Below are 12,882 nucleotides of genomic sequence, written 5' to 3' on the forward strand. Positions count from 1 at the left end.
ATTAACACCTTCTACTGGGGGAGGCGGATGCAGTGATTGGTCAATCCCTGAATAATTCCCTTATTGGTCTGCTCCACAGTGATGGTTAAACATTCTGGATGGTAGATATTTGCAATGAAGATCAGATTTAACAATAATCGTAATTATTAATGTAGTCTTACATTAACACTGCAATGAAGTTATTGTGAAAATCCCCTCGACACCACATTCCGGTGCCTGTTCGGGTTCACTGAGGGAGAATCGCCTTTTCAACGGCCCCTGACCAGCGCGCTTCGACCGCGTGCGACTACCGACGATTCTCCGGTCGCCGGAGGTTCGCGTCCCGACTTCGGACACGATCGCGGGTCTGACGCCCCATTCTCCGCCCCCGCGCCGAGCGCTTTTTCAGCGTGATGACTCTGAGAATCCCGGCCCACATCTTTCGGGACTTGTGGGAAGAAACCGGGGTACCTGGAGGGAACCCACGAAGGCACAGGGAGATCATGCAGATGCCACACAGCCAGTAACCCAAGTTGGGAATCGAACCTGGGACCCTGGAGCTGTGAAGCAACAGTGCTACCCACTGTGCTACCGTGCATGAGAGAGAGAGGTGCAGAATCATTTTAAAGTGTTTGCTAAATTGGGCACAATCAGACTCGTAACCTATATGTGCGCCAGTGGTTTAGTTTTGGTCGGCGGGATTCCCTACGTTAGAGGGTGTTTTTCTGATTATATTGGTCTTCACATCTAGCCCTTGTTGGAACAACTTACTGCAAGTAGAGAAATGGCAATCCCAAATCCGGAACCACTACTGAGGGAGCACTGCACTTTCGGAGGATCAGTACTGAGGGAGTGCTGCACTGTCAGAGGGTCAGTACTGAGGGAATGCTGCACTGTCAGAGGGTCATTACTGAGGGAGCGCTGCACTGTCTGAGGGTCAGTACTGAGGGAGTGCTGCACTGTCAGAGGGTCAGTACTGAGGGAATGCTGCACTGTCAGAGGGTCATTACTGAGGGAGCGCTGCACTGTCAGAGGGTCAGTACTGAGGGAGCGCTTTACTGTCATGACTTTGACACAAGGTGATTAAAAACGGATTTGGAAGGATTGCAGATGGAAAGAGTAATGGATTGGAGATGGAAGTGGAGAGAGCAAGAGCTTGGAAATGGAGGGAGAGAGGGATTGGAGATGGAGGGGGAAAGTTTGAAGGATTGGAGATGGAGAGAGAGTGAGTGTTTGGAGATTGAGAGCGAGGAATTGCAGATGGAGAGAGCGAAGAATAACAGACGGAGGGAGAGAGTGAGAAAGGGATTGGAGTGGAAGGGAGGGAGAGGAATTAAAGGTGGAGAGAGAGCGTACAAGCGATTGGAGAGGGATTAGAGATAGAGCAAGAGATTGGCGATAGAGCAGGAGGCTGAGCGAAGGATTGGAGATGGACTGAGGGTGGGGGAATGGGGATGGAGAGAGCGGGGGAATGCAGATGGAGGGTGAGCACGAGCATGGGATTGAAGGTAGAGCGAGGGATTGAAGGTGGAGGGAAAGAGTAACAAGTTGGAAGGGGAGAGAGCGCAAAGGATTGGAGATGGAGGGAGGGAGAGAGGGCACACGGGTTTGGAGATGGGGAAAGAGCGGGGAATGGAGATAGAGGGAGCGGGGGATTGGAGATGGAGGGAGAGACAGGGTTTGGAGATGGAGGGAGAGGAAGCGGGGGTTTGGAGAGAGAGGGTTTGGAGATGGAGGGAGAGCAAGTGCAGGATTGGAGATGGAGGGAGAGCAAGGGATTTGAGATGGAGGGAGCGACAGATTCAAGATGGAGGGAACAAGGGATTCGAGATAGAGGGATTCAAGATGGAGGGAGTAAGGGATTGGAGAGGGTGCGAAGAATTGGAGATGGAGGGAGTGAGGGATTGGAGATGGAGGGAGAGAATCCAAGTGCAGGGTGAAGGGGAGAGAGTGGAGGAGTAAGTGACGATTGAAAGTGAAAAGCTATAAGGATTTGAAGATAAGAAACCTGAATTGATAATTACCTCCTTCGCAGACTGAAGTAAAATTTGACTATTGATGGGGAGAGGGTATGTGGGAGGTGCTGGAAAATGAGGTTAATGCAGAATTTGACCATTGGTGGGGAGGGAGTCTTCGGGTGGTGCTGGGGAGGGGGGCTTTGGGTGGTGCTGGGCAGGGGAACTTTGGGTGGTGCTGGGGAATGAGTGGGGTGGGGGGTGGAACAGCATCATGAGTGCCAAGATATACCAGATCCCACACGGAATCTCATAATGAAGACTGGCTTAGCTCAAACACAACCATTGGTTCTGTGGAGTATTTTAAATTCTGTTATTATTTTCCCCTTGATGTTTGCCTGTCAATATATCTGTGTGTGTATGAAATAATTGGGGGAAAGGTGTTAAAGGGCGGGGGTGTATTGAAGGTTCTCCGATGGACCATGCATGTTTAATGTCCCTGAATCCGTGGACAAATAAATCATTTAATGAATGCAATTAAATATAAACCAGTCACAACCATCCATTTCTACATGTGCAATGTGTATAATTTTTTCAAAAACATAAATGATCAGCTTTTGTACAAATCAACTCTCGGTCTGTTTCTCGTCTTGTTTTTTGTCTGAATATTCAGCTCTGAGGTTTGTTTGAGAATGAAATAAAACTCCCACTACACTCACCATCAAACACTTCCAGGTCAGGCACAACACTGGGATAGATACAGAGTAAAGCTCCCTCTACACTTTCCATCAAACACTCTCAGGACAGGTACAGCACGGGGTTAGATACAGAGTAAAGCTCCCTCTACACTTTCCATCAAAAACTTCCAGGACAGGTACAGCACAGGGTTAGATACAGTGTAAAGCTATTCTACACTGTCCCCATCAAACACTCCCAGGACAGGTACAGCACGGGGTTAGATACAGAGTAATGCTCCCTCTACACTGGCCCCATCAAACACTCCCAGGACAGATACAGCATGGGGATCGATACAGAGTAAAGCTCCCTCTATACTATCCCCATCACTCACAGGACAGATACAGCGTAAAGCTCCCTCTCACAGTCTCATCAAACACTCCCAGGATAGGTACAGCACTGGGTTAGATACAGAGTAAAGCTCCCTCTATACTATCCCCGTCAAACACTCCCTGGACGGGCACAGCAAGGGGTTAGATACAGAGTAAAGCTCCCTCTACACTTTCCATCAAACACTCCCAGGACAGGTACAGCACGGGATTAGATACAGAGTAAATCTCCCTCTACACTGTCCCCATCAAACACTCCCAGGACTGGCACAACACGGGGTTAGATACAGAGTAAAGCTCCCTCTATACTATCCCCATCAAATGCTCCCAGGACAGGTACAGCACGGGGTTAGATACAGAGTAAAGCTCCCTCTACACTGTTCCATTCAAACACTCCCAGGACAGGTACAGCATGGGGTTAGATACAGAGTGAAGCTCCCTCTACACTGTCCCCATCAAAATTCCCAGGACAGGTACAGCATGGGGTTAGATGCAGAGTAAAGCTCCCTCTACACTGTCCCCATCAAACACTCCCAGGACAGGTACAGCACGGGGTTAGGTACAGAGTAAAGCTCCCTCTACACTGTCCCCATCAAACACTCCCAGGACAGGTACAGCATGGGGTTAGATGCAGGTGTCATTCTGTCCTCTGTCTATTACAATCCCAGCCGAGACCCCAACAGTCAGTAACACCAATATTTTATTTTAATTTTGTCAGACTGAGGAAAGGATACCTCGCTCCAAGAGTGATTTCACAAAGAAATAGGGGTATGGTTTATTAATACAAACTTTATTGTGAACACAGTATTGAACTATATTTCACATAACACCAAAAGATAGCTTACAATTACCCCTTAAACAATGTTAATCAATACAGTGACACAATAACCCCTAACTGCTATCTTTACCACTCAAACAACAAAAAACATTTCAGTTCTCAATCCAGTATTAAATACCAATGACACTCAGGAATACTTGCTTTATGGAGATGTTTTTTGAGAAAGAGAGATCTTTTGACACTGCTTTAAAGGCATGATCTGACTCCTGTCAGACTCGAGCAGGAACTCTGGCTTTCTGTCTTTAGTGCTGTTTCAGCTGGTTTTTGTTTACCTTCCAACCATACTGCTCTTCTGGCTGCAGACATATCATTTCACTGAACTGCAGAGAGCAAACAGCTTGACTTGTGTTCTGAGCTTCATGTTGAACTCCACTGACCTGCTTTCCCTGTAAAATGCCTGATAACTCCCTCCAATAACACCATCTTACCAAGCTTAAATCTAACTAACTCAGCGAATCCTTGTAATCAAAACAAAATTCTATTCGTCCAAGCTTTTTAAGATACCTTAATTGCTCCCCTGGTTCACCAGTTGTTTGACTTTCCGCTGGATCACCACACCTTACTGAGGTGCAAGGTTGAGAAGGCGGAATTGAACCCACGCTGTTGGACTTGGGACTGCGCGGAAAAGAATGATTCGCTCCAGGAGTGATTGCACGAAGAAATAGGGATTTGGTATTTTTTAAACAAAACTTTATTCTGAATACAATATTAAACTCTTTAACTTCACTTGCTTTAAAGAATAGATTTGGGCTCCTGTTGTTAAAACCCCTGCAGACTCTGGCTGAAGATCTTTAAGAAGCTGCTCCAACTGGTTTGGATCAGCTTCTTTCTTGTCCTCAGACAAGGCTGCTCTGCTTTAAATAGTATTGCTATTTTTATAACTATTCTACTGGGATAGAATTGTGGACTCAGTGTCAGACAGATCAGACTTGAAAATGAAAAATGAAAATCGCTTATTGTCACAAGTAGGCTTCAAAAAAATGAAGTTACTGTGAAAAGCCCCTAGTTGCCACGTTCTGGTGCCTGTTCGGGATCCTGGTACGGGAATTGAACCATGCTGCTGGCCTGCCTTGGTCTGCTTTCAAAGCCAGCGATTTAGCCCTGTGCTAAACCAGCCTCTAACTCAACTCTTCTCCAAAGCCTTCTCAAAATGGCTCCCTGAATCTCTTAGCTCCATCCAGAAATAGTTTCATCCCCCCAAGCTGAAAAACAAATCAACTCCCCAGGGGCTTTCCCGGTCAAACCACAGTGCATTAGCGCGGACTGAAAAGCTGAGGTTAACACCTCTATAACCCTCTTAGTTGTAATGTCTCTTAATGGAATTGCCTCTGGAAATCTAGTGACCACATCCATTGTGGTCAACAGATACTGGATTCTCACTTTTTCATTTTAGGTAGGGGGCCCACACAATCAATTAGGACCCTAGTAAAAGGTTTCTTAAATGCTGGAATGGGTATTGCAGCTGCTGGTTTGATTACTGCTCGAGGTTTCCCTATTACCTGACATGTGACAAGTGCGACAAAATTCATCTACATCCTTATGCAGTCCCGGTCAATAAAAATGTTTTTTGTAATTTTGCTTGAGTTTTCCTTACTCCTAAATTACCCTCTATTGGCATCTCATGCATTACCATCATCCATTTTCTCATGAATACATTATTTTGAATGAAATAAGACTCTGGTATACACTCAGATGCTATTTCCATACATACTATCTGTTACAACTGCTTTATCTCTGAATCTTTCTGCTGTAATTCAACCAACTTTCTTGGAATAAAGGTATCCACTTCATCCACCATCACCTCTTGTTCCTTATCAATCATCTGATCAAATATGGGGCGTCATTCTCCGACCCCCCGCCGGGTTGGAGAATCGCCGGGGGCTGCCGTGAATCCTGCCCCCGCCGGTTGCCGAAGTCTCCGGTACCGGATATTCGGCAGGGGCGGAAATTGGGCCGCGCCGGTTGGCGGGCCCCCCCGCTGGATTCTCCGGCCCGGATGGGCCGAGGTTCCGCCGATAAATTGCCTGTCCCGCCGGCGTGGATCAAACCACCTTTTGAACGGCGGGACAAGGCGGCGTGGGCGGGGTCCTGGGGGGGGCGCGGGGCGATCTGACCTCGGGGGGTGCCCCCACGGTGGCCTGGCCCGCGATCGGGGCCCACCGATCCGCGGGCGGGCCCATGCCGTGGGGGCACTCCCTTCCGCCTCCGCCACGGTCTCCACAATGGCGGAAGAGACTCCCTCCACTGCGCATGCGCGGGAAACGTTCAGCGGCCGCTGACGCTCCCGCGCATGCGCCACCCCAACATGTCATTTCCGCGCCAGCTGGCGGGGCAACAAAGGCCGTTTCCGCCAGCTGGCGGGGCGGAAATCCCTCCTGCGTCGGCCTAGCCCCTCAATGTTGGGGCTCGGCCCCCAAAGATGCGGAGCATTCCGCACCTTTGGGGCGGCGCGACGCCCGTCTGATTGGCGCCGTTTTGGGCGCCAGTCGGCGGACATCGCGCCGTTTGGGGAGAATTTCGCCCATGGTTTCTGACAACTGAACTTCAGCCTCCCTATTGGTACTCCTCAAGTCCTCTTCCTCCTGTTTCAACCTATGGCTGTGTGATCTTGCCACTACACAATCAGGAAACACTCCAGGATATCTTTCTTGCAACACCTCCGTTGTTTGACTTTCCGCTGGCTTTTCAACCACAGTAGGCTGCACTCCCATCTGTGATCCAGCCACGCCATTACCCAGGATAAATTGTACCCCTGGAAAAGGAAATTTGTCTATTACTCCTACCACCATTTCACCACTTTTCACCAGACTCTCTAACCTTACGTTACATAGTAGCACACTATTCCTTTCACCGCTGGGGCATAATGGTGGCACAGTGGTTAGCATTGCTGCCTCACAGCACCAGGGACCCCTGTTCAATTCCAGTCTTGGGTCACTGTCTGTGTGGAGTTTGCGTGGGTTTCCTACGGGTGCTCCCGATTACTCCCGTAGTCCAAAGATGTGCAGGTTAGGTGGACTGGCCATGCTAAATTGCCCCTTAGTATCCAGAGGTGTGGAGGTTGGGTTAAGAGATTATTGAGATAGGGCAGGGAGGTGTGCTTGGATGGAGTGCTCCTTTCGAGGGTCAGTGCAGACTAGATGGGCCAAATTGGCCTCCTTCTGCACTGTAGGGATTCTGTGATTCTACAAGCTTCTGACACTAGTTCATATGCACTTAATATGTTTTTTCTCATTTCACCATAATCCCTAGATACCTCCTCAGATAGCGATGCAAACACTTCACTAGCCGTACCTACCAACCTTGATTGAACCAACACTACCCAGAAGGTCTTTGGCCAATTTAATTGTTTAGTCACTTTCTCAAATGAGATAAAAACGTTTCCACATCTTTCTCATCAAACTTTGTCAGTGCTTGAATATCCCTCCTAAGCTTTTGATTCGGAAGTGTTTATCCTTCCTCTAGATCTTCCTCAAGTACTGCGTTTAACTCCCAACAGTTTAAGTTGACATTTTCTTTTCGTTTCCAACTCCCTCGCATTCATTTTAATTTTGTGAAGTTCACATTTTCTCTTTTTCCTTTGCTTCTGCCATTGCCAATCTCTCTTTTTCCTTATCCTCTCCTTCCTTTGCCAATCTTTCCATTTGCTACACCAAGCTTCCTCATTTCCATTCCCTTTTAAAATGTGCCCTCTTTTTCCTGCTTTATAACTGTTTTATTTGTAATTAGTTAATTCTAATGATTCAGGCTGTATCTCTGGCAAATTTGAATGCTGAACTATTGTCTGCATTATCTCTTACCCCTCACCCCTTCAGATAAAGTTAACTGCAGCTTTTCTGCCAATCCCAAAACTTTTGCTTTAGTCTCCCTTTGTAAACCAGCCAGAGTGACCTCTTCCACACTCAGGAAAACCTTTGCAACTGAAAGAACCATCTTCAGTCTCTTCCTATTTAAACTTCAAAATCCCAAATAAAGTAACTGGTCCCCACACATTCACTGTCTTTAAATTCAATAATCCAAAGCCAAACAAGGAATTATACGATAAGATCCCAGCAAAGAGCCCCCAATTTTATTATGATCCCAGACCAGACCCCTAAAGTGTCTAGGATACTGGATAGAAACCCAAGTATTTTTTTTAATTTTGTAAGACTGTGAGGAAAGGATTCTTCGCTCCAGGCGTGATTCAACGAAGAAATAGGGATATGATATATTAAAACAAACTTTATTATGAACACAGTATTAAAATATCTTTAACCTCACACCAGAAAATAGCTTACAATTACCCCTTAAACAATATCACTCAATAGTGAATAAAATACCCTTAACTGCCAACTTTATTCCCACTCAAACAAGAAAAACCAATCTGGATTCTCCCAAAATGGAACTATGTCCTCACTCCAGCGTAGAAACGCTGGAGTTTTACTCTGGCCATTCCTGGGAATAAGTGGGAGCTAATTCACTCACCTTCAGGGAGCTAGCAGAGACCCGGAGTAATTCACGCAGCTTTAGCTGTGGATACGGGTCCCCGCGTTTCCGTTTTTGAGTCCGCACATGAGCACGCCGGTGGCCTCCAGCGGCCGCGCCAAGCACCATGACAGACTCGGACCGTGGAGGCAGACACAAAAATTAGAGCCCCCCCCCCCGATTTCGGCGCGGGGCTGCGGAGAATCCAGCCCACCATCTCAACTCTCAATCCACTGTAACACTGAACTGCAGAGAGCAAAATGTCTGACTTCTGTTCACTGCACCATCTAGAACTCCACTGACCTGCTTTCCCTGTAAAATGCCTGGTAACTTAGCTCCATCCAGCAACCACATCACCATACCAAGCTGAAAGCTAATTAACTCCACAGGGAATCCCCTTAATCCAAATCCAATCGCCCAAGCTTTTTATGATGGCATAATTACACCCCCTACTCCCAAAAGCTTTGTTGTCTTTCAAACTGGGATTTCTTTAAAAACATGATTGCAGCAGTCACACACACACTAACCCAGGCTTTAACACTTACTGCGCCAAATACAAATAATGCAATATATTTGAAATTTATACATTCATCACACTGCCGCCTGCCTGTTGTCTGCCAGTGGCACACTGTCGTCCGCCGGTGTCACAAAGTTGTCTGCTGGTGTCACACTGTCGCCTGCCTGTTATCTGTCTTTTGTCTGCCGGTGTCTCACTGCTGTCTGACTGTTGTCTGCTGGTATCACACTATTTTCTGCCGGTGTCACACTGTTGTCTGCTGGTGTAACACTGTTGTCTGCTGGTGTAATACTGTTGTCTGTTAGTTTCATACTGTCTGCTGGTGTCATGCTGTTGTCTTCCTGTAGCCTGCTGACTGTCTGCCGGTGTCACACTGTCATCTGCCAATGTCACACTGTTGTCTGCCTGTGGTCTGCTGGTATCACACTGTCACCTGCCTGTTGTCTGCTGGTGTTGCACTGTTTATGTTGGTTTCATACTATCTGCTGGTGTCACACTGTTGTCTGCCAGTGTCACACTTGTCTGCTGGTGTCATACTTTTGTCTGCCAGTTTCACATAGTTATTTCCCTGTTGTCTGCTGGTGTCACACTGTTTTGTGCCAGTGTCACACTGTTTTCTGCTGGTGTCACACTGTTGTCTGCTGGTGTCACACTGCCTGCTGGTGTCACACCATGGTGCAATGTCGGAGTTTGATGCAGTTGCAGTTTGTTGCTGTTTCTCGCTCCTCGTCTGCCTGAAGGAAAAGAGAGGGGAGCAGAAAATGGGAAACAGGGAAACTCATCCATGGGGTGGATGGGGCTTCGAGAGCAAATATCAGGCTTTCAGACCATCAATTCCATTTGCTTCTATTCCATCCCGAACCCACCCTGTCACCAAACCAGCTCTGACACACCTGTGGGTAAGACATCCCATAAATCACTTCCCGCCTAATCTGATGAAATAGATTCCCCAAAATTCAACACAGAGTCACACATACGGCCCATTAAACAGTGTGTTTGGAGATAGCAGGACAAATCATCAAAGGGTTGGGAGGGGTGGGGTTGGAGGGAGGGTGGGGGGAGTTTAAACTATAGTATCATCAATTCATTACCGAGATGTGGGCTTCGCTGGCTGGGCCCAGCATTTATTGCCCATCCCTAATTGGCCCTTCAGAAGGTGGTGGTGAGCCGCTGCATTCCATGTGGTGTAGGTACACCCACAGTGCTGTTAGGGAGGGAGTTGCAGGGTTTTGACCCAGTGATAGTGAATGAATGGCCGATATATTTCCAAGTCAGGGTGGGAAGTGACTCGGAGGGGAACCTCCAGGTGGTGGGGTTCCCAGGTATCTGCTGCTCTTGGCCTTCTAGATGGTAGTGGTCGTGGGTTTGGAAGGTGCTGCCGAAGGAGCCTCGGTGAGTTCCTGCACCTTGTAGAAGGTACACACGGCTGCCACTGTGCATCAGTGGTGGAGGGAGTGAATGTTTACGGTCACGGTTTGGCCACAACTTTCAGATTGGAGAGGCTGGATGGGTTTCCTCCTATTCTTACATAACCGGCCTTCAGATCTATGCACTGAAAACATACTTGGTGCTGGAAAAGATCCCATAGCCACTGTGGGAGGGGGGGGGGGCGGTTCTCCCTGGTGTGTCGGGGCCAATTTTTATGCCTCAACCAAATTCACTAAAAAAAAAATCATCTGGCTCAAAATATAATTTCTGAATGGGGGATCGTGCTGCGCACAAATTGGCTTCCGTGTTTTCCCCTTTATTACATGCACCCCACTTCAAATGAGAGGCAGCCTCACTGACAGATCAGCAAGTGGGGCCGGCGGAGGAAGGGGCGGATAGGAGAAACGTAACCAGACTGGGAAACTGAATGGGCAGACATCCCCCCCTCACTGGCAAGGGAGAGAGAAAGGGGGAGTAAAATCCAAACAGACCACACAAGGGGCGCACAATGAACCTACCTGTTTAACCCGGCTGGGTATGCCTTCCATTCCACCTGTGATGGGTTGCAGGGCACCTTCATTCTTGAGTCCTTCCAAAGGCAAAGTCAGGTTGTATGGCATCTACAACAGGGAGGACATCCAATAAACGCAGCCTGGGATTAAACTGCCAACACCAGACACGTGGAGATACCGAGGCCTCTCTCAGGTCCATACACATAGATACTCTCTCTCTCACACACACTCACTCTCACAGACACACTCATACTCACACTCATACTCACACCCACTCACGATGACACAGACATGCACAGAGAGACTCACATCACTCATACTTTCACTCACTCACTCACTCAGTACCTTACCCACACACAGGCTCACACAAACATTTACACACATTCAGAGACAGACAAAACACAGATACACACACATTGAGCCAAACGCAAACACACGGACACAAATGCACAGAAACACATACAAACACACAAAGGCACGCTATGCACATACAGATAGGGTCAGTACTGAGGGAGCACTGCGCTGTCGGAGGGTCAGTACTGAGGGAGTGCTGCTATCAGGGGCTCAGTACTGATGGAGTGCTGCACTGTCAGAGGGTCAGTACTGAGGGAGCACTGCGCTGTCGGAAGGTCAGTACTGAGGGAGCACTGCACTGTCGGAGGGTCAGTACTGAGGGAGCACTGAACTGTCAGAGGGTCAGTACTGAGGGAGTGCTGCACTGTCAGAGGGTCAGTACTGAGGGAGCACTGAACTGTCAGAGGGTCAGTACTGAGGGAGCACTGAACTGCCAGAGGGTCAGTACTGAGGGAGTGCTGCACTGTTGGAGAGTCAGTACTGAGGGAGTGCTGAACTGTCAGAGAGTCAGTACTGAGGGAGTGCTGCACTGTCAGAGGGTCTGTACTGAGGGAGAGCTGAACTGTCAGAGTCAGTACTGAGGGAGCGCTGCACTGTCAGAGGGTCTGTACTGAGGGAGTGCTGCATTGTCAGAGGGTCAGTACTGAGGGAGCGCTGCACTGTCAGAGAGTCAGTACTGAGGGAGTGCTGCACTGTCAGAGGGTCAGTACTGAGGGAGTGCTGCACTGTCAGAGGGTCAGTACTGAGGGAGCGCTGCACTGTCAGAGAGTCAGTACTGAGGGAGTGCTGCACTGTCAGAGAGTCAGTACTGAGGGAGTGCTGCACTGTCAGAGGGTCAGTACTAAGGGAATGCTGCACTGTCAGAGGGTCAGTACTGAGGGAGCGCTGCACTGTCAGAGAGTCAGTACTGAGGGAGTGCTGCACTGTCAGAGGGTCAGTACTGAGGGAGCGCTGCACTGTCAGAGAGTCAGTACTGAGGGAGTGCTGCACTGCCAGAGGGTCAGTACTGAGGGAGCGCTGCACTGTCAGAGAGTCAGTACTGAGGGAGCACTGCGCTGTCGGAAGGTCAGTATTGAGGTGTGCTGCACATATCCCTTTGTGAGACCACATTTGGGGCTCTGTGCGCAGTGAGTCTGTTTTCATGCTCTAAACCTCTTTGACTATGACTTACAGGCACCAGATTTTAAGTAAAACACAAAAAAAACTTTATTTCTAACAAGAGAACAGATAAACATGTAATGGTGAGAATAGAACAGCAGTCTGCTAATCTGATTATTACCCTCCTTCACTGTTGCACCCTCCACACACTGCCCCCCCCCCCCCCCCCACACACACACACAGAGGGGTAGGGAAGGATTAAAATAATGGGGAGATAACTTTTTTGTGGGAAATATTTTTATTAAAATTTAACAATTTTAATGCAAAACCTACAAAAACACAGAATAACAATTAAAAAGTCTCCTCCCGCACCCCATTCCCTTACAACAGTAAAGTTTAGTTACTAAGTCCCCCCCCCTCACCCTTCCTGTTCCTTCCCCTCCCTAACAAAACAGTGACCAGCTCATTAAACTACATTATAAATGCCCATCATATGCGGCAAAACCCTTCCACTGACCCTCTCACGGTAAACTTAACCTTCTTGAGGTATAAAAGCTCCATCAAGTCACCCAGCCACGCAGAGGCGCTTGGCGGTGTAATCAACCTCCAGCTCATGAGGATCCGTCTTCCTAACCATCAGTGAGGCAAAGGCCAGGATGTCTGTGCCCGCCCCCGT

At 48.3% G+C, this 12,882-nt stretch overlaps 1 protein-coding gene across 2 annotated transcripts in view; it reads right to left on the reverse strand.

Annotated features, from left to right (window-relative positions):
- Positions 1-3,767: 3,767 nt before the first annotated feature.
- LOC140386521 (V-set and immunoglobulin domain-containing protein 10-like) overlaps positions 3,768-12,882 on the reverse strand; it is a 73,807-nt gene continuing 64,692 nt past the window's right edge. For both annotated transcript variants that reach the window (XM_072468927.1, XM_072468926.1), the window contains exons 12-13: positions 10,761-10,862; positions 3,768-9,548 (exon numbers count right to left, since the gene is read on the reverse strand). In XM_072468927.1, the coding sequence (XP_072325028.1) occupies positions 9,480-9,548; positions 10,761-10,862 (171 nt within the window). In that variant the 3' untranslated portion in view covers positions 3,768-9,479. The remainder of the gene's footprint in view (positions 9,549-10,760; positions 10,863-12,882) is intronic.

The sequence above is a fragment of the Scyliorhinus torazame genome, chromosome 12 (genome assembly GCF_047496885.1).
Source record: "Scyliorhinus torazame isolate Kashiwa2021f chromosome 12, sScyTor2.1, whole genome shotgun sequence".
NCBI classification, from domain to species: domain Eukaryota; kingdom Metazoa; phylum Chordata; class Chondrichthyes; order Carcharhiniformes; family Scyliorhinidae; genus Scyliorhinus; species Scyliorhinus torazame.